This window comes from Pteropus medius, unplaced genomic scaffold (genome assembly GCF_902729225.1).
Source record: "Pteropus medius unplaced genomic scaffold, Ma_sr-lr_union100, whole genome shotgun sequence".
NCBI classification, from domain to species: domain Eukaryota; kingdom Metazoa; phylum Chordata; class Mammalia; order Chiroptera; family Pteropodidae; genus Pteropus; species Pteropus medius.
The window spans coordinates 7,941,392-7,963,430 of record NW_024346667.1 but is presented as its reverse complement, the minus strand read 5'-3'; the positions used below and the strand labels follow the sequence as shown (position 1 = coordinate 7,963,430).

At 39.2% G+C, this 22,039-nt stretch overlaps 1 protein-coding gene across 14 annotated transcripts in view; it reads left to right on the top strand.

Moving 5' to 3' along the window:
* The first annotated feature begins 4,114 nt into the window (after positions 1-4,114).
* DCLK2 (doublecortin like kinase 2) overlaps positions 4,115-22,039 on the top strand; it is a 144,545-nt gene continuing 126,620 nt past the window's right edge. For 11 of the 14 annotated variants that reach the window (XR_005655658.1, XR_005655659.1, XR_005655660.1 and 8 more), the window contains exons 1-2: positions 4,489-5,148; positions 21,483-21,817. Coding sequence is in view for 9 of the 14 variants with exons in the window: in XM_039875993.1 (XP_039731927.1) it covers positions 4,728-5,148; positions 21,483-21,817 (756 nt within the window). In the remaining 5 variants the exon portion in view is untranslated. Of the gene's footprint in view, positions 5,149-21,482; positions 21,818-22,039 lie in introns of all 14 variants that reach the window. The other 3 variants (XR_005655662.1, XM_039875990.1, XM_039875988.1) reach the window with 1 other exon arrangement.

The window sequence follows — 22,039 nt, the reverse complement described above, 5'->3', positions numbered from 1 at the left end:
TTAACCAGTGATTTAAATTTGAATTTTCTGAACCTAAAAAGGTAGTTGGAAGAATTCCCTCTTATGTATATTTGCAAAAAGTCACTATATTTGTAAACTGCTATAAAAGTCATCTTTGATAAAGACAGCAAAGCTCCCAAGGTGAAACAACAAATGAAAGAACAGTTTGTCTGAATCTTTTTTCCAATCTGTGTACAGGTTGTGTGGTATGGTAGAGAGTCTCTGAACAGTTTTGCTTTATACCCTTTCCTGTTTAATCTTGACAGAAAACACTAGAACTTATAATCATTAAAGATTATGAAATAAAAAATAATGCTCAGTTTCAAAAATTCAAGTTCATAGTCAACTGTCCCTTTCACTGAAAATAGTTGTTTTATCACTTTGGCTTCTGGGAGAAATGCTTGGCATGTCCTGAGCGGGAACAAAAACATGAGACAGCAGAAAGTCTTTCGGCACAGTGCAGTCTAAAAGGTTAGTCAGCATCCTTTATGTAACAAATAATGGAATAGCTGGAAAACTGCCTTTAAAAGCAGAAATTTTGGGCCAAAATTGAAGACTGGCCAATGCATTTGAAAATTAAAGTAGCATGAAGCAAAACCAGGAGATGTTCAAGGCAAGTTTCTTATGCAAAGCTCCACGAGGCAGTACATAATGAAATGTATTTTAAACAAATTATGCTAAATAAATATTTGCATTGTATTTCTCAGTCAGGGTAGAGGTGGAGAGGTTAGCAGAGGGAGAGGAAGTTACCACTTGACTAAAAACAGCTCTAAAACTATTGCTAATCTGTGTGATCAAAAGAGAAGTGTAGAGAACAAAAAACAAATACCCTGACCTCATGTCTGGTTGAGTTTTTCTGCCTCCCGTGGATTTTAGAAGATCCCTCTTGGATATCGCCTACAAAATTTCCACATCTGCTAAATGTGAAATTTAAAATTATTATCTATCAAGAGCAGAAAGATAATTTCTAATCAGGCAAAAAAAGAAGAGATTTTTGGATTGAAAATTTTAGATACTTTGTAGCATGGAAATGAAGCATTTTTAAAGTACTCCGAACAAAAGTTTTTTTTTTTTTCAGACAAGTGTTTGATTAAGAGGGGTTAGTTAAGGGTATATAGACTTCACAGCCAACAAGGAGCTAAGGTCAAGATAGGCTTCTATATGGTGAAGAGTCAGGGCCAGCCCCTCCTAATGAAACCCCTTTACATCAGGACCTAGCAGAGTGGGTAGACTTTGCACCAAGGAGAATTAGTTGTCCTCTGGAAAGACAACCAATTAGCAAATCAGATATTGTTTCTTGGTCAGAAAAAAGGTATCTCGACAAAGGAAATGCCAGTTGAAATATTTTATTCTGCAAATTCTGGAACCTCTTGAAAGGGGAAAATCTTAAATCATAAAGTAACCCAAATTAATTAATAGCTGTCTACATAGAGCCCACAAATTTTATTTGCTTTATAATCATAAAGCTAAGACTAATTTTTTCCACCTCAATAAATCTTTAAACTTTTGCCGACTGGATCTTGATATATACTATATTCACTAAGTTAATATCTTATGAAAAGTGATCGCATCTTAATTCTTATATGAAGGTCAGGGATAAAACTCTTCAAAAAAATTAATGCAAAGAGCAAGAGCAAAATATATATATATTTTTAAACTAAGTAACAGCTATGAAAATACTTTCTCTTCTTCCTCTACCTCTGTTGAAAAGCAGTAATCTTTAACTGAAGGATATAATGTTACAAAATAATGTTAAAATACTGGCATATTATATCATTGTATTCACTATTTAACAAGGGCCAAATATTTCATTAAGAATCTTTGAGAAAATGAGTTTATGTTAATGTCCTAAAGATTTAATGGTTGAACCCTGTGTTACGAGCCTGCACCATACGCCCAATGATTCCTGACTCCTGGTGGTCATACACCTGTGTAGTCTCCTCCCACATTAAGTAGGCTGATCTGCGTAATCTATAGGATATTTTGGGAATGCCATTGTATAACTTCCAAGGGTACATTATAAAAGACATTGTGGTTTTCACCTTGTTCTCTCTTGGTTGCCTTGCTCTGGAGAAAGTCAGCTGACATGTTGTGACAACACTCAAGTGATTACAGAGAGGTCCTCATGCATGACAGGGAACTGACGCCTCCTACCAACATCTATGTGAGTGAGCCATCTTGGAAGTGGTCGTTCAGTCAAATCTTCAGATCAACATCTTGATTGATATCTCGTGAGACTTGGAGGAAAGCTATTCCTAGATTCCTGACCCACAGAAGCTGCTGAGATCATACATGTTTATCGTTGTAAATCACTAAGTTTGGAATCATTGATTACTTCAGTAATAGATTACAAATTCTTTTTTCCCCAAGAAACTCATAGCAAAACAAATGAACGCACTCATTTAAAGCCATTTACAAAGCTGATAGATCTTGCATTTATTAGTACTTAATAGGGCCTTATCTCAAGGAATTTGCTGTTTAGTTCCTTGTTTCTCTAAGTGTTGTACCAGACCAGCAGTGTGGGCATCACCTAAGAGCTTGTTAGAAATATAGAATTTCAAATTCTACCCCAGACCTACTGGGGTAGAATTTGCATTTTATGAGATTCTCCAACTATACATAAGTGCATTAAAGTTTAAGAATCACTGATCTACTTGATTATTAATGTTACAGCCTTGGTTGGAAACCCTACCTATATATTAAGGAGCACTTTCCTAAATAGTGTTGGAAAAACCCATCTCCAGAAATTGTGATTTAATTGGTCTGGGTTGAGATCTATCATGGTGGTGGACCTAATTATACTTCAGAGTTTTCCCCCTTGAAAAACTACATTGAAGTCTCAGATCAGCTCTGACTTCCCAGCATGCTCCAATTCTGGTTTTAGAAGCCAGGTATGCCCAGGTATACCTGAGACTACCCTGAGGGAAATGTGCACTGAGCAGGAATCCTCTGGGGCATTGCCATGCCAGGGGCATCAGTTTCACAGCTGCTGAAATACTACTGCATATATTCCCTCCTTCTCTTATGCTCTTCCAGGACTCGGTTCATTGAAAGAAAAGCATCATGCCTTCCTACTCCATAGGTCAGTTTGGATTTGCCATCTAGGGCCACTCAGGTGCTGAATAGCCTAAGGTTTCAGGATAGCTTACCCACCTATCAGATTGGGCCCAATTTTTTTTTTTTTTTTTTTTTTTTTTTAGTTTCATTGTTCCTGGACAGCAAAAGGGAATTAACTAATGGTTCTCACAAACCTTTGGAAAATATACTTTTGCTATTGACCAGACACTATTAAATTAAGAATTCCAGTATGATGGGCGCTTAAGAATGTTCAACCTATTACTTAATAAGTGGCTCAAAGAGACAACATTAAATGCCACTAGAACCTGAATATAGGTGGTGAGCGAGGAGGGTGCAAGGACTATCCATTTCCTTTACTAATGCACCCCCAGTGACAGAAATCATACCTTGGCACAAGGCATGCTCTGAATAAGTATTTGTGGGTTGAATAATCCCTCAAAACCCAGTTAACTTCTGACCATTCACTCAAAGTTACTGAACGTGTCTGCAATGGAAACTGTGGAGACTGTTTTACCAAGGGATTTCTAAATAAAGCTCCAAATCTGCTTTTAGAAATTAAAATCTGTGCCCAAATTCAATGCCATGTTTCAAAATTCTGCCCTAGTTTGGTGTCGATTCCTCATTTGGAGGCTGGCTAAAGGATGTGTGATCCCTGCCCTTGAATCTCCTTCCTTTGTGGGTTTTTTTTTTTTTTTTTTTTTTTGCTTGCCGCGGCTGCGCTGGTTAGCGCGCCGCACGGGTTTGTAGCTGTCAGGCGGCCGCGGCTGCCTAGGACCCAGGGGGAGCCGCCGCTCTCGCGCTGCAGCGTCTCCGCGCCTCGGTGCCGACCCGCCCGGCCCGCTCCCCGGCGCCCAGCTCCCTCCCACCCTCCCTCCGGGGTTTTGGTAACCTTTGCAGGGCAGGAAGCCCCCTCCAGCCCTGCAGCCGGCCGGGCGCGGATGCTCGCGGGTGGGTTGGGTGGGCCGGCCGCTAGGGAGGCGGGCTGCACTATTTCCCGCTAGGGCCGGGCTCTGCGGGAGGAAAGAGCTCCGCACGGCCCTCCCTAACCAGCCGGCGCACCGCCCCTCGGACAGCGCCCCGGGGCGAGGGCGGCGGCGCAGCTGGGCTCCGGCCGGGCGGGGCGGGGCGCACCGCCCCCGCAGCCCGCGACGCGGCTCCCACGCTCCCAGCCCCGCCCCCTCGGCCGTCCGTGCCCCGCAGCGCCCCCGGGAGCCGCCGGCGAACGCGAACCGCGCGGGCCACCGAGCTTTGTGTGCGCCGCGGGCCCGGGGCGAGCCTGGGCGGCGCCGCGCGGAGGCTCCGGCCGGCGCTCAGGCGGGAGTTGTAAGGCGTGGCGGGGTGGAGGAGGCGCTTGGGGGGGCGTGGGACTCTCCGGCAGGCGGGAGGGGCTGAGCCAGCCGCACCGGACAATGAGCCGGGCAGCTCGACGCTGCGGCCACTTTTAGGCCCGGCGCCGGCGGGCGGGAGCATCCGCAGCTCAGCGGCCCCACCTGCGAGCAGGGGGCGGGATGCTAGAGCCAGGTGTCCCGGCGCTTTGAAAAAGGCCCTTCACAGCCCGGCGTCCCTGAGCTGGCTCTCGCATTGACCCTGGCTACCTGCAGGCTTTGGCTGGGACGGTTTTCTTGCGGACAGCGCTCGGAGCGGCTGCGATGGCCAGCACCAGGAGCATTGAACTGGAGCACTTCGAGGAACGGGACAAAAGGCCGCGGCCGGGGTCGCGGAGAGGAGCGCCCAGCTCCTCTGGGGGTAGCAGCAGCTCTGGCCCCAAGGGGAACGGGCTCATCCCCAGCCCGGCGCACAGTGCCCACTGCAGCTTCTACCGCACGCGGACGCTGCAGGCCCTGAGCTCCGAGAAGAAGGCCAAGAAGGCGCGCTTCTACCGGAATGGGGACCGCTATTTCAAGGGCCTGGTCTTTGCCATCTCCAGCGACCGCTTCCGGTCCTTCGATGCGCTGCTTATGGAGCTCACCCGCTCCTTGTCGGACAACGTGAACCTGCCTCAGGGCGTCCGCACCATCTACACCATTGACGGCAGCAGGAAAGTCACCAGCCTGGACGACCTCCTCGAAGGTAGGAGGGGAGAGCCCGGCGCGGCAGGTGCGGCCCAGCAGGTGCAGTGGCCTCGGGCCCACGTGCACCCGCCTCACCCGCGCTGGGGCAGGGTTGTGGGGAGCCTGCGGGGTTTCTTCTAGCGACCACAGGGAGGTATGGTTCTACCTGCTCTAGGCTCTATAAGTGGAGCGCACTCCCACCTATATTCTGACTGCCCTTCCCAAGAGATTTGCCATTAAAAAAAAAAAGAAAAGAAAAATGAAAGGAAAAGAAAAATTCTAACGGGCTTTTGAGCTTTGGTGACATGTCTTAAAATTGGCTGAACTTTTTTTACCCCCCCTTTTTGTTTTTGAAATACAAACTATTCGCAAAAATTACTGGTGAGGATTCAGGTAACCCTTAAGCTAATAAGTGGTCTGTTCAGCCCTGTATTGACCTCAGTGCAGGCACCTGTGCTTTTATTCAGAAGCTGTGGTGAAACACTCTGGGTTGGCTTCTCTGCTTTGACTTGCAGCGGAAGTTACATGCGGTCAGGAGGGGTGATCCTACGGAATGGTTCTCAACCTTGGCTGCATCTTGGGTCACTGGGGACTTTAAAAAAATTAAAAAAACAACATCTACCCCCATGTTAGGATGTAATTGGTTTGGGGTGTGATTTGGGCATCCAGAGTTTTTAAAACTCCCCAGGTGATTCGAATGTGCAGCCAAGATTGAAAACCACTGTGCTAAAGAGGTTTCCACACTTGGTTGGTAATGAGGAGAATCAAAGTCAATCTCTTGCCTCTTCTCCCAGCGAAATTAGCTGGTTAGGATGAGAGTTGGAGGCCACTGGAATCAGCGGTTGGTACCTATTATAAATTAGTAATTCCTAGACTGTCAGCCATGCTTCACTCAAAGGGACTGATTGGCTGTGGCTCGTGTCATCTTTGAATTCCTGCAATATTTACTTGTTCCTTTTAGGGAAAAAACATTAAGTACAGGCATACTTAGGCGATATTGCGGGTTTGGTTCCAGAACACTGCAATAAAGCAAGTATCGCAATAAAGCAAGTTGTAATTTTTTTGCTGATAGAAGGTCTTGCCTTTGATTTGTAAAAAATTCAACATCTTCGAAGTGCAAGAAAGTGAAGCGCCAGTACAAGAGGTATGCCTGTAGTTAAGAACCTATTTCCAGATCTAAACTGCACCTGTAAAGATCAGACAAACCCAACTATTTGCTGACTGTATTTACATACAATTCGCTCTCATGCATATTTCTTAATGCAAATGGCACATTGCATGTAGTCATAACAATATTGGTTTGGCAGGGAAAGGAAACTGAACTTTGAGCCAACTGTTTTTCTTATGTTGTTTCACCATATTCTTATGTTCTGAAAGCATTATGCCCACTTTACGTATGATGAAACTTAAGCAACAATGCCTTGTCTTACAGTACCCACAGTACATGTTCTTACATCTACAGTTCACCTTTAATAAATCGATGTAACCACACTGAGAAGTCCTGGAAGTGGTTGAGTTTCTCTATGTAGTTACTGTTACCAGTTTTCCCTCCCCTGGCTAGATGGTGACCCAACCAACATTAAGTTGTCTCTTCAATCTATATGTCTGTTAGCAACTTCACACATTCTCTTGGTCAATTGTGTGTTTTGCTTTTAAAGGCTTCCTGAAAAAGTGACGACAACCAGAGTATAATAGTAAAATAAAGATACACTGTTTAAAGGATTTTATCACTTTTCTGTGTGGTATTACTTAAAAGCAACATTTGCTATGTATTTCAAAATTGAATAACACATTTTCAGACTGACCCAATACTAGATTAGCAACCCTATGGAAAGATCAAGGCAATGCCTGTTGATTAAGCACTCATTACTCACATACCCTTGGGATACTGTGCCTGGTGTGGTCCGGGGAGGGACAACAATTTTAATAGCTTTCTCTTAAGTAATTTTAACAGCATATTTGCTGCATGAAATTAATATACTCCAAAGATTCATAGGGAGATGGTCAAGATCACCATTATGCACATTAATGAGAGCACTTATTGTCCCTGAATTTGTCATTGCTCAGGCAGTACATGGTCCACTGAGTCAGACTACCTTCAAATATAAATAGAAGGTTGCCATATTTTCTTCTAATCATTCATTCACTGATTTTTGGAGGATGGGGAACCATAAGTATAGGTAGGGTTCAAATTACACCATCATATGATAAATAATGCTATAATACAAACACTTGCACAAGAGAAATGTTTTCCTAGTCTAGCCAATTGCCCACTTGTTTCAAGCAGTATTCAGTTACTGCAAAAGAAGAAAATTTGTTCACTTCTTTTGTCATAGTGGCATTCTCTCTGACAAGGGATCTTTGTTTAAGTCTTGAATTTTCCAGAAAATGAGTGGAATATCCTATTTCAAGAGAATTTTTAAGAAAGAACCATTAATGCTTAATATCAATCATTTGATAATTTAAATAGTTTCAACATTTAATTAAAATTGTGTGTTCGAATGTTCAGATTTATCATGCAGAGACACCAGCTGTGAAATTTTTATTTGCATCAGTAAAAATAGGGGTGTAGAAGTATTGCCCATGTTGTCAAAATTGACTGTTTCATCTTAGTTCAGCTTCTTAAACCAAAATTCTCTTGTAGTATTTTTTACACATTATGTTTGACTTCTCTGCCTCTTCCATCTCATGAAATTTGTAGTTGAGGAGATACTGTTTTTCCTAAAATGTTTTTTAGTGAAGAATAGAAAGTGATTACTTCAGACCACAGGGCTTGGATACTCATTCAGAACCCCAATCCCACTGAACTCAAGTGACAAAAGAAATTCGTATGGCCTAGATTTTTTTCTGCCCTTGACCTTGAGAGTCTCTGGCAACTAACAACAGTGTTCAGATGTTGGCTGGCACTCCTCCTGTGCTTCACTAAATCAGCAGGCATCTTCAGGATATTGGTTTACCTCACCTTGCTGAATCGGTGCCATGTATCCCTGTAACCTTGTTTATTCTTTAAAACTGGATGGGGACCTTCTTGCAGAAGAGGACTAGTAGTCATAACTATCAATACTGGGTCGAGCTGTCTGAAACCATGAGCCGACCAAATTTGTAACATCTGTGGTAGATAACCAAGGATCTCCAGATGACTCATTCTTTTAAATTCTCACATTTGGGAGTAAGTCAGAACTCTTTTTTTTTTAGTTTTATTCCATGAGTGTTCTCCCCTTTTAAACATTTTTTTGTGTATTTGTAAAGTTTTGATGTCCTAAAGAGAAGTACCCAAGGATAGTTGAAACTAACATGTCAGGATTCTGGATTCTATTGACAGAAAAAATCACCTCAGCTCTCTGGGCCTCAGTGTCCTTTTCTTTTGAGTGAAAAGTAGGCAAGTTAAATCCCTTCTAGTCTAAAAGTTCGTGGTCTCCCATTACCTAAGAGGCTATTTACTGAGTGTATGATGGCCTGGGCTGCCTTTCCCTATCCAGGATTTGTCTTCCAGAAAATTGACAAAGCTGCAGATGTCGTACCAAGTAGGGAGTGGGTGTATGGCTCAGATGAAGTGTTCGTTAGGAGCCAAGATAATTAATAGCTACCAGTCTCTGCCTCTCTCATTACAAAGTGAAATGTCATTTTGTTATTTCTGCCTATTATTCTTTAATCAACAATAAATAGCTGATTGAATTTTGGGGGTATGTGAGAGAATTTTTATAATTTTGATAAACGATACTTCCATTTTTCCATTAAGTTAACTTGAAGATAAGCTTGAATTAAATTTAAGAAAAATAAGGTTTCAAAGAAATCAACACCTCAAGTTTCTGAAGTTTTCTTACTAAACCAAGTTTATGGAATCTGGTTAGGTCAATGTCTTTGAAGGTGTTAAACCAAAATACATTTACTGAGATAATTTTTAGTTAAGTAAAAACAAATTTCCATAAAAATTTATAATATTTTTTCCCTTCGAAAGATATTTTTGAGTAATAATAGAAACTGAGCTCTTGGAACTTGTTATGGGGTTACGTTTCTTTCCTCACAGTGATTTTTAAGATATTTTCACATAGAAATCAAAAGCAGCACATATTAAAGGAATATATGATGATTGGACATGAAAATTTAACATTGACTCTTAGGTTGGCAAAGCCTTCTCTATGTGGCAGACTTCTAGATTCTTCATGACCTTCGAATATCATCTCTCTATGAGGTCTATTCCCAGACCTCAGGAATAATGGTCTCAAGTAGTTGTTGAATAATGGTCTCAAGCATATTTGTTTTTCGATTGCTAGGGATACAGTGTCTTCCCTCAAGATACTGACATTCTAGAAAGAGAGAGATAGTGAACACGTACGTACACACACACACACACACACACACACACACACGTCCCAGCTAAAGTGACCAGGATGATGAAAACATCTTCCCAGAGGAACAGATGTTGGAGCCAAAGCCTGAGGTCAAGCTTATAACTCTTCCCTCTATAAGATTTTTTTTTTTACCTCTATTATAAATTTCTTTGTAATTAGTGGTATATTGGATCTGTCTTTTGCATTAGACTAAGAGCATTGTGAGATCACACAATAAATTCATTGAATAAATAAACCAGGAAATGACTTTACTTCTAAGTAAATAATAATGCTTACTTATAAATAAGTAATAAGTTTTACTGCTAAATAAATAGCCCAGAAAATGATTTTATTTCCCTTGGCTGTCAAGGGAAGTTTTATGTGAATTAAGTTCGAATAGGGTTGGTTATTCCTATATTATTTGTGAAAACATTTTGAAAAATTGGATTATATTTCAGATAAACCAGAGGTGCTGTGCTCAGTCATCATTATGGGGAAAATAACTCTTTCATACTATCTGCTTCTATAAATTTGATTCTTTATCTCATTTCCTTAAAAAAGAGAAGTTCAGATGTGTGATGATACAGCTGCAAATAAACTCTTTCCAGAGGTAATGGGAAGAGAAATTTTAATTTGGAGAATTCTAAAGGGTTGGGGATAGAAAAGGAATATTTAAGAGAGCATTTATGAGATTAGAGTATGACAAAAGGATACTCTGGTAGTTATAAGAAAAGATAAATATTTTGTGAGGTTGTAGGCAATGGAAATGGATATTTTATGGTCCTGTGGTGTGAAATGAAGGCAGCTACATTCCCCTGGGCAGTGCCTGTCAAACTGCTTTTTCTTCATGGCTGACAGCCAGGGGAGTCGTTGTGGGTTTGTATCTCTTCTAGGTCTCTTTCTCCTCATCCCACCCACCCATGCTCCCACCACTTCTGTTTTTATCTCTTCTGCCAAAATAACTACCCAAATGATTAGGGATTCTTTTCTTCTCAGCATTACTACCATTTATCAGATGTTTTATATGTAGTCATTGTGTCAGGTACCCAAGGATAGTTGAAATGTGGCTACATTGTCCTCATTTTACAGATGGGGAAGCCAAGGATCAAAGATAAAGAAATGGCCCCCTTGCACCAGGTGTGGCTGGAAGTTGAGGCCTTTATTCCTGGCTTCGAACTTCTGTATTCTTACTATGTTCTTACTATGTTCTACCACCTGTGAGGAAATAGTGTCCATTTCCACCCCAGAAGTTTTCATAGGTCGTAATCGATTGGTAATCCAGAGCTCTCCGTTACTGTGCAGCCAAACCCATTAATCATTTATATTTGGGAGATGAAGGTTGCAGTAGTCCATCAGTTACTGTTGGTGTAAAGACATGTTTAAGATGTTTACAGTATGATTCCTTAAATAAAATACATCATTCTGTGCACCTGTACCTGTAATGTTCTGCGTTCAGATTCTGCAGAGTTGCCTTGCTTGACCTCAGTTCTCTTATCTGGAAAACGAAAGACAAGTTAGGTAGTTGCTAAGGCCCTTTTCCCCTTTAAAGTTCAATAATCTTGAGAAATACTTCTGGGAGTGGGGAAGAAATGATCCTAGCTCTGTCTGGCTCCATGTTCCTCTTTAAAAGTCGACCAAGTTTTTTGGCCAGATGTGGTTACCCAGGTTTAGATAGAGTTCTTAGAACCCCCAGTAATCTATAGGAGAATCTTCTCCATAGAATATTCTCAAGAAAGGGACGATTACAAGACTGGGACCACAGTCTTGTTCATTTCTTTATCCCATGCTACAAATACTTCTGACGCATAATGTCTGGTGATTAATTTTACTTTTGTGCCATATATAAGAGGTAGAACTAGGTGGCTATAGGTGTTTTTAAAAATCTTAGTTAAGACAGCCAACTGGATAATTGGCTAGATTTGTAGAGGTAGAATAAGTTCATGCATAATTGAAATATCCTTTGCTCCTTCATACATCAGTTTTTAAATAAGTTTTCAATAAAAAAGGTGCAATATATTGATGTTTTAACAATTTATTAATATCACTAGTGTCCAAAATGCCTGACTTGATTTTTCTCCTTAGACAAATATCAGAACCAAATTCTTCCACCTTTATTTCGTGTGTGTGTGTGTGTGTGTGTGTGTGTGTGTGTTTAAATTTCATGAATATTCTGACTCCCCTAATATTTTTAGTGTCTATTTTGGAGTTCTCTGACATAGGTAAGACTTAGTTTTGTTCACCTTATGCATTTATTCTTAAACATTGTTAGCAAATGTATTTCACATATAGTTTTAATACAATCTGACACCTTTTAAATTCTATGAGTTGGAAATATTTTAAGGCTAGAATTTTCATTCCTTAAGACATGCTATAATTTTTATTCTAATCCAGAGTTTTAATCCTGTTTTCCATGCCTTCCGCAGCCTAAAGCAGTAGGCTAGTCATATTGTTACTTTTTAGAAGCTACTACCTTATAGACTGAAGGATGGGAAAATTTTGGTTTGTAAAATTAGTACTTTTCATTACACTATAACATTTCAAACAAAGTGAGTAAAATAATCGACAGCTATGGCCTACTACGCTACCTTTTGGTTAAATATTGCTTACATTATAATCACTTATAACCAAAATATATCACAATAGAAGTTTTAAAATATTGTCTTTGGTTTGTCTCTTCCTTCACTTTATATGTTTTACAAACTTGAGATTATTTTGTTAATTTTTAAATAATAGTGTAATTATTCTTAAAAGCAATGATCAATGCTCCTGTCTCCAGTACTCTTCCTTGCCCATCATCTAGGTCTTTTTACTTAACAATATTTTGCCTCATTTGTTAAAGCAGCGGTCTCCAACCTTTTTGGCACCAGGGACCGGTGCTCCTATGAGAATCTAATGCCTGATGATCTGAGGTGGAGCTGAGGCAGTGAGGCTAGTGCTGGGGAGTGGCTACTGTGTAGCCCAGTTCCTAACAGGGCATGGACCAGTGCCAGTCTGTGACCTGGGGGTTGGGGACCCCGGTGCTAAAGAATCAAGAAAACAAAAAAGTTACGGAAACGTACTACTGGCTATACTCATGTTCATTAATCCTCTGTGCCAGAAAGAACTTGAGAAATAGCCCAATGTAAACTCATCTCTTACTAGTTTTTTTTTTTTTTTTTTTAGTGGACAGTTGCAGAACCATTTCTCTTTTTTGTTAAAAAAACTTCATACTCGATACCCCACTCAGGCATGAAGGCCAATAGCCAGAAGATTCCACCTGAACCTTGTAATGTATGTAAAACACTGAGCAGAGTCCTAACATGCAGTGGCTCTTTGACAAATAGTAGTTGTCCTCAGCATCTTAAACTAAAATCTATGCCCTTGTAACTGCCCCTGTGCCCACAATTCTAGAGCCACTACTTGGAGCTGTATAAATAAGGCTCATCCTACTTCTACATGGTAGCCCTTCAGATGTTTTGAGGCAGTGGTCATACCAGTTAACACTGAGGCCAGTTGTCCTCTTAGAGTGAGATTTAAGGGAAGAGGGTGTTAACAAAGGTCTCTAGAAGTTTGGGAAATTCTGTTAAAGAAAGTTTTACCTCTGTGTAGCTGATGATCTAAAGGACTGACCCTATGTTCATCATGCCTCAGTTTATTTGCAAATGTTGTTAGACGGGCACATTTTGGTTTGAAGCTCACACTGTGTGTGTGTGTGTGTGTGTGTGTGTGTGTGTGTGTGTGTGTGTGTATCTTTAAGATCAGAGTGTTTCTCAAACTTTGGAAATATATGGAATGAAAACAGTGTAAAAAATCTAACAGCCAGAATGCAGGTGCACAATATTGCCTCAATTACTGTAATTACATTCTTACTTTAAGTTAGGTGTACTTATATAGGTCTTACTGATACAGCCCAAATAAATTGATAATGTAAATACCAGTAAAACTATATAAAGAATAAAAATGCAAAATAGCAACATAAAGCTATAGGTACTATTTGCTCAAATTAAATTGTTGTTCTCTATATGACCACAGTGCTGAATGCTGAGTTCGGCAGGTTGTATTTCAGAATGCCAGGTAATGAGTTGGTTTTGCACTGCTCATGAGTCTTCATTCCTGCAGAATAAATTATGTCCTCTGGCTTTAACTTGCTGTGCAGATGTCTTTTACATGTATCATGTCCACTTTTTCCTTAACTGCCAACAAAGTTACACCACTTGATACCAAAAGCATTGAGGCTGTAGACAGAGAGCGGGCCGGCTGTACCTGATTTAGAAGCAGTCATTCAGATGATCCAGAATAAGATGATATAAGCATTTTAAGTCTTATCAAAATAAGCACATAATTAAAATAGCCATAGTGATCTCTTGTAGATTGTGGGATGTTGGCTCAGCTGTGAGGGGCAAAAAGACAGATAATGGATCTGATCTGTAGGTTCTGGCCTACAAGGAGATTAGATATAATTACTTTTTGAGTGGGTAAGCGTTAAAGCTTTTTGATTAGTAAGTAGGATTATTTTTTTCTCTTACATAATTTCTTTGGTCTTAAACTCCTCCCAAATTTCAGTGCTAAAACATGTATTCGTGGGCATACTTCTTCATAGATACTCAGATGTTCAAAGTAGCTGTTGTAGCCTTTTCTTAGTGGATGGTATAGTCTGTAGAGCTGGATGTGACTTTAGGAAATGACTTGCCATTTGATTTTCCCTTGTGTTTAGATGCATTGAAAGAGCATTGGTCTTAATAGTGAAAGATCTCATTTTGTGCCCTGAGCTGTACCCTGCAGGAAAGGCCATTATATTTATTTTGTGACTGTGACAGCGTAGGACTAGAGTACAGCAGATGAGTGCAGAGTGGACACAGTATCCAGGCCAGAGAAATGTACTTTGTGTTTACTGAGTCCCAGAAGTTTAAATTCTGGGCACTGTACAGTTTGTGTAGAAAACCAAGTTAAACCAATATGCCATAACAGAATAAATCGGTCTTTTCCTTACCCTGTCTTTTTCTTAACCAGATGGGCATGGGAACTTGTCTCTGATGGCCTTTAGATGGAGCTATGCATAGTGTAAGCCACCTAGTAGGACAACCTCACAAATGCTGAACTTGGTGAAGGACATCAAACCATCTTGTAGGAGCAACATATTCAACTTTATTTCTCTGGTTACATTACTGTAGAAGTAAATTTTTTTTTTTCTTACTTTTGGAAGTTAGGAAAGAATTTAGGTTCCTAAGATTTTTACTGATGTTAGAACTTGTATCAGCCATGCTTTATTTTCTTTCCTCTTTGTCTTTTCTATGCTACCATGTTTAAATTGGGAGGCGGGGTTTTTTCTAACTTTGAAAAGCCTATATACTATTGACCTGTAAACAAGTTTTCATTTTCATTATAAAATTCAGTACTTCCATTCCAAGAATTAGGTAGTCTCAATGTCCAAATTTTGTGTAACTGATTCTCTGCTGTGAATGGGAAATAGTTTATAATTTCAAACTATTAGTGGTATTAGGCAATTGTATATGTTTTTACAAAGGTGAGTAAGAGACTTTATAGTAACTGATAGAAAAATAGGCTAAAACATACTGTTGTTGAATTTCCAACTGAATAAATTTGCATGTAGCTATTTGTAATTTCTAGCGGTAAGATGACCTTTCAAATGTGAAGGATTACTGTGGTTTAGCTATTGAAACATATATATGATTTAAAAACAATATCGAATAAAAATATATTAAAATATATGTGTATTTATATATATGTTAGCTATATATACACTCATACACACACGCACACACGTTCCATTAATTGAAAGACATGTTACATTTATTGGACTAAAAAAGTGCCTTGGACTCTTGACGCTTTGATGGCCAGAAGTGAAGAATAACAACTGTTGGTAGGTACTAGGTAGGCAGCCCTCATATCCTTATTTTGTTGTATGCCTTTCATTGCCTTTTGATGAACTGGCATGACCTGTGACTCAGACCATGCATGACACCTCTCAGGAGGCTGACCTTCATTCTTTGTAAATAGCTACATTGTGCAAGTATTTTACCTAGAAGTAATGCAAATCTGAACCAGGAGATGTGTAAGCTTGTTTTAGAAATATGCATTTTTGTTAAAACTTAGATATATTTTTAATGCCTGTTATGTATCAGGGTACTATGCTAGGCGTGGGTAAAATGAAGGTACAGTTAGTTTTTTTCAAGAAGCTTCCAGTCTAGCCAGTGGTTTGTAATGAGAGATTGTTTTTGGAATTGTGAAATTTTAAAAAACCTACCCACATATTCTGGTATCACCTTCCAGTGATTTTGGTTCTGTTGAACTGTAGTGAGGTATGGGCATCTGTACTTATACAACAAAATCGCCTGATTTAAAAAAAAAATTCTCCATTCGTAACCACTGGAAGAGATGAAGAATAAATGATTAGGAGAAATTAACACATTGTAAGCTCAAAGTATAAGAGTACACAAGAGTGACATAATTTTTTAAATTTTATTTTAAAATTATGAAATATACCTACAGAAAATTTATAAACATACATGCATAGCCTAGTGAGTTATTATGAAGTGAACACCTTTATGATTACTAGCCATGTCAAGAACAGTATTGCCTGCATCTAAGATGCTCTCTGTGTACCTCTTTCCAGTTAAAACTCTTCCAAGCTAACAGTAGCCTGACTCTTACTTTTCTTTATATGTTTTCCACCAGTGAAGACATCCCTAATCAATATAGTTTACTTTTGTCTATTTTGAACTTGACAGAAATTGAATCATACTGCATGTATTCTTTTGCCATCTTTGCTCGCCATTGTTTGTAAAATTCATCCAGGTTCTTGCATACAGATTCTTTGTTCATTTTCATTGCCATATAGTAGTGTATTATATGACCACACCACAGTCTTTGATGGATAAGTGGATTGATTCTCATCTTTGGCTATTGAGCAATACTTCTGTGAACATGCATGTATAAGGGTGTGTGTGTGTGTGAGATGTAGAGAGAGAATGAAGAGAGTGTATATATATTCTCCCCATTTGTATCAGTTTCTCCAGGGTACTTTCCTGGGGTGGATTTCAGGGTCACTTGTTGTATGTATTGTCATCTTAGTAATGGATAATGCCAACCTGTTTTTTCTGAGCAATTGAACCAATTTAAAAACCTTCCAGCATATATGAAAGTTCTGCTTTACTTCCCTGCCACTGGCAATTAACCTTTGGGAACAGTGAAAAAGAGGCAGGGCAGGGGGGAGGAGGAAGGTTATTTCAGATATATAAGAAGGAATGAGAATAAGAGGTATGATGAATTTGGAAGGAAATTGCAAATATACTGTTATGACACTAACTTAGAAACCTGTGGGAAAGTGGTGGGAGACGAGGCTGAAAGTATGGTGTGCTGAGGAGTTTTTCCTGTAGTCTAAAGGCAGTGAAGCAGGCAAAAGACATCAGATCTACATTTTACAAAACTTGCTGTGACATCTATGTGGAGGATGAGGGGGTGAGGCCTGATACAGGGAGTTTATTCTAATCCAAGGGAGAAATGAGAGGAGGTAGGCTTGAGGAGGATAGAGTCCAGACGTGCTTGGAGCAAAGTCAGTGGTGTTCCCAATTCTGTTGAGTGTGGGCAAAGGGGGAAGAGAAGTGAGAACCTTGGTTTTTGCTTAGGTGACTATACAGGTGGTGATTTCATTCAATAAGTTGTAGAATTTAGGAAGAGGAGCGTTTGAGGTCAGGATAGCAATGATGGGATGTGAAGTTACTTTTAGACATGTAGCATGTGAGATATCCATAGGTTATCTAGTAGAGAGGTTCTGTAAGTGCTTTGAATTTAAAAGAAAGGACTAGGTTGGGGATGTCCTCAGTGTTTGAGTCCTCAGGGTATAGCTGGTGGTTGAAGCCAGGGGAGTGGATGCAACTGCTTATGGAGACTCTGAGGGGAATAAGGGATGCCTGGATGGGTGGGAGACAAGGATCCTGGAAAGTAGACTAGGAAGGAGCAATCAAAGAAGAGGTAAACCAAAAGAAATTAGATCACTGAGCTAAGGAGAAAAGGATCTGCAGGAAGAGGATCATGACTGGTGACCAATGCCCTCAGAAAACAAGTGGAATTAGAAAGATGTGCTTTGTATTTAGCAGCTGAGAAAGAAGTCCCTGGGGATTGAGGCAAATAGCGTTGCAGCCATTGGGGTGCAGGGAGCAAAAGCAATGCTTCAGTGGCTTAGGAGCACGTACTGGGTGAGGAAGAGGAAAAACATATGAGTGCTTTTATTTTTCAATTAGAGTTGGCATTCAATATTAGTTTCAGGTGTAAAGCATAATGGTTAGACATTTATATAACTTACAAAGTGATACCCCCAATAAGTCTAGTACCCACCTTAAATAGGAGGCAATTAATTTGATTAAGGATGAAAATGAATAGTTAACAAATACCCATGTTGTATAACACAGTCGTGGACACTTAGTGTGTCATCCTGCTAAATATGAAGTAATACAAATGTCTTAGAACAATGCCAATGAAATTCTCTTTCATTGAGTCTTAAAGGAAATTGAAAGACTTTCTGTTCCATACAATGCTTGGAAATAAATTGTATAACCAGCTTATGATTCTTTCCATCCTCTGTGTACAAGAAGGAAATCTTCTTTGTATGTAGTATTCACGTGGTCATAATTTTCAAAATGATTTCCTCTTAATGTCTCATGGTCAGAATTATTATTAGAGAGTGACAGGGCACATGTTCACATGCATGCATGGTAGCGGGAGAGAGAATGAAAGAATGAATGTATCTGAATGAGAATGAGAATGAATGTATTGCAGTTCTGTTCAGCCAAAGACCAGGGACATAGCTATAGTTGAGTAGGTTGGGCTTATTAACTCATATTACTCATTGCAGCAAGGACTAATGGACATACTGTGATACCATGGGGTGTTTCAGCAAGCGAGTGTTAGACCTGTCGTAGAATTTGAGCTTGGGTTGGGTAATTTCAGGGAGGATCTTAGGAAGCAGGGACTCATTCTGTCTTTGGGTACTGTCAGAAGGTTGGATAATTCTATGATTGGGTATCATTACATCTTCTAGGGAGGGCAAACATGTATTGGTTAGAGTTTTAAATAATTCTCTCCTAATGTTTTATATCAATATAGCAAGACTCATTACCTTAGGATATACTTTTCAGCTGAATCAGTAGCGTTAAACTGCACCTCCACTTGGAAAATTTGTTATATTTCTGGGGAATGAGCAGAAAACAGAAGATTCTTGCATTAGTCCAGATGGAAAGTGGGTGGTGATGGAGACTGACAGGCGGGGCATTTTCAGAAATAATTAAAAGATAGAGTGGACAGAACTTAATATCGGGATGTAGAACTTAATGTCGGGCTATAGTACGTAGGGAAACCAGAAGAATGAAGGATGACATCTAGGTTTCTGGCTGAATAATCTGAGTAGGAAGTGAAGCTGGTCGCCAGGTTGGGGAGGAAAGGAGGTGTGACAAGTTGGCGGGGGAGTAATAAATCTTACACAAGAGTCCCTACAATAGTATGAATCTGGTTGGGGGGAGGCTGATTGCTTGTAGTCAATTTGTAGATGCCTGGTATCTAACAGAATGATATTTATTGTTTGGTTAACAGCAGGAGCTGTAACTGCCCAAAGAACCAAAATCTTAAATTCTTTTGTCAGCATGTACTCTCTCCCTGTTGGCAAACGTATACAAGTGACAAAATTACAATCAGGCACTTGATCTGAGTGAGACTATAACAAGGAAGCTAGCCTGGGTATTATGGTGGCTGTTGTTACAAAGTCTGACATCTGTATTTTAGGAGTTTATGTGTCCAGGGTACAGAAACACAAGTCTGACATCAAAACCATGTCCTGAACCTCTATGCTGAAATGCTGAGGGCCAGTGATGCCAGTCAGTTTCATGTCATGTCAGTACCTAGCAGGTGAGCTGGCACATAGTAGGTATTCAGTGCATATTGTGAAGAGGACTCTAGGCTTAACAGAAAAGTACTCTATGAACTATTGTTTGCATCTCCTGTGGATCCATGGTGGGGCTGGTTCAAAACTTTATTACAGAACTGATCTATGAGTTTTTAATAGAAACATTATGAAGAGAGGAAGGGAAAGATGGAAGGAATTAAAATCTATCTGTAACCACACACAAACAAATCAAAAGACAGGCTTTCTTTGCCTGTTGTCATTCTGACATTCTGAACTTGTGTAAAGAGGCAAAATACAGACAAATTTAAAAGGCAGTTCTCCTGGTTCATATGTTGGCTGTTCCGGGGCTAGAGTGATAAGGAATTCTGACATAGGAAATTTCTCGTTTTCTTTTTGCCATTGTCTTTTCTCCCTATTTTGGGAAAGGCTTTTCCCCAGCTGACTTCTCTCTTCTCTTAAAAAAAAAAAAAGACACCTTTTCTTCCTTAAGTTCCTTTATTTTCTTCCATTTTAATATTTTGGATCAGAGCATAGAATTAAATTTTTATCATAAGTAAACATAGGAAGAGCTTTTCAATGTGAGAGTTGCTTTCTCTATAAAGTTAAAGCACAATCATAATTGTTTACTTTTGCACATTAATCCACGCATGTAATGTATAGTTCTATCTTAATAAATTTATAACTATTTGTGAAATTATGTGACATTACCAGATGATTACCCTATGAAAAATGATTTAAATAAACCTACAGAAATGAAAAAAACCTCTAAATGGTGATGGTTGAGCTAGGTTTCGAATTACTGGTATAGATGCTGCATTAAAGCCTGTGACTGGCTCCCTAGTTTTCTTGGACAGGGGCCCTATTATACCTTTAAATAAAAGATAATACTCCTCTTTTTAGACCCTTCTTGTATGCCTGATCTATTACTGAATTCTTCATGTGCCATTTGGAGTCTTTAAGTTCTTCAATAATCAATTTCAAGAAATACTGATAATAGTAAAATATATTAATAGGTTTTCCTCAGGAATTCTCTTTCACTATTTTTTTTTTTTAAATTTAAGCAACCACAGCATTTGAGGATTGTATCACGTAATTATAACATTAAGAATGAGACATACAGAATAGGTGAAAAATAATGGATTCTTTTCAAATTAAAAAGTATCTTAGAGAAAATCTTAAGAGTATAACCTTCTTATATGCCAAAAAGTTGAAACTAGTTTTATATTGCAACTAAAAGAATTAGATGACTTCTGAGTCTCTCAAAAGAAAAAAAACCATAATTTAAAAACATAATTAATTATGATTTTCATGAAAAACTTTTTCAACATACAATTTTGAGGCTTAAAATTAACATTGAATTAGTAAATCAGTTGACAAATAATATGTTTTATGTTTTAATAAAAATTGAGCTAAAGGCTACTTAAGTAATGAACATATTTTAACTGCTTAATATCCTTTCTCATTTAAGTAGATATAGGAAAGGTTACCTATTAAAACTAGTTATTTTAAATTCACATTTTTTAATTAAGAAAAAATGTCTGAGGTATGTTTCTTCGAGCTGTCAAAACTCTCTTTTGCGGTGCTTCATTAGTTGAGCAAATGATCCTATAACTGAATATAATTTAGTCAGCTATGTGAGGATGTGATCATTCTTTGATTAGGACTGAAATCTATAATTGGAAGAAGGAAAATACTTTTTCATATATGACTGTATTTTGCGATATAATTATTTCTACCATATGAAACATTTTAAAAACAAATTAGTTAATAGACTTTTGGAACTAGGAAGTACTTTAGAATTCATCTGCTTCAACACATTCACTTTACAGATAATGATATTGAAGACTAAATTGCAGCGGAATTATCCATTGTGATGTATTTGGTAAAATAAAACTCAGATCTCTCTTCTCTCTTTATCCAGTGTGTTTCATTCTATGATGCATGTTACTCTCTCAAAACCAATCTAGATGCTATTAAAAACGAAGGGGAGTGGGGAGAGTGCCAGCGGTAAAAGATGTTAATCGCCTTCAGTGAACCTGTTGAGTTTAGTCTACTTAATGGGTCTTCAGCGTTTCTTCTCCCATGGTAGGGATAATCATGCTAATTAAACCGATTTTTGTTTTTTAGGTGAGAGTTATGTGTGTGCATCAAATGAACCATTTCGTAAAGTCGATTACACCAAAAATATTAATCCAAACTGGTCTGTGAACATCAAAGGTGGAACGACTCGAGCCTTGGCTACTCCCTCCTTGGGGAAAAGTAAAGTGAAGGAAAGCAAAGATTTCATCAAACCCAAGTTAGTGACTGTGATTCGAAGTGGAGTGAAGCCTAGAAAAGCCGTGCGGATCCTTCTGAATAAGAAGACTGCTCATTCCTTTGAACAGGTCTTAACAGATATCACCGAAGCCATTAAGCTAGACTCGGGAGTAGTCAAGAGGCTCTGCACGCTGGACGGGAAGCAGGTAAGATGTTTCGAGCCCCCAGCTCTCTGTCTTACTTTTAAACTCTCCTTGTACTGTGGTGGTTAAATGTTTGACCATATGAATTTTGTAGTCTATTGGATGTTATTTTACTAGCCCTGTCTGAGAGGTGTATGTGTGTGTATTAGCTTTTATCATTAAAAAAATGTAAGTGGCTTACCTTTCTCTTTACTCAAATATCTCAAAAGTGTATGTATAGAGAAA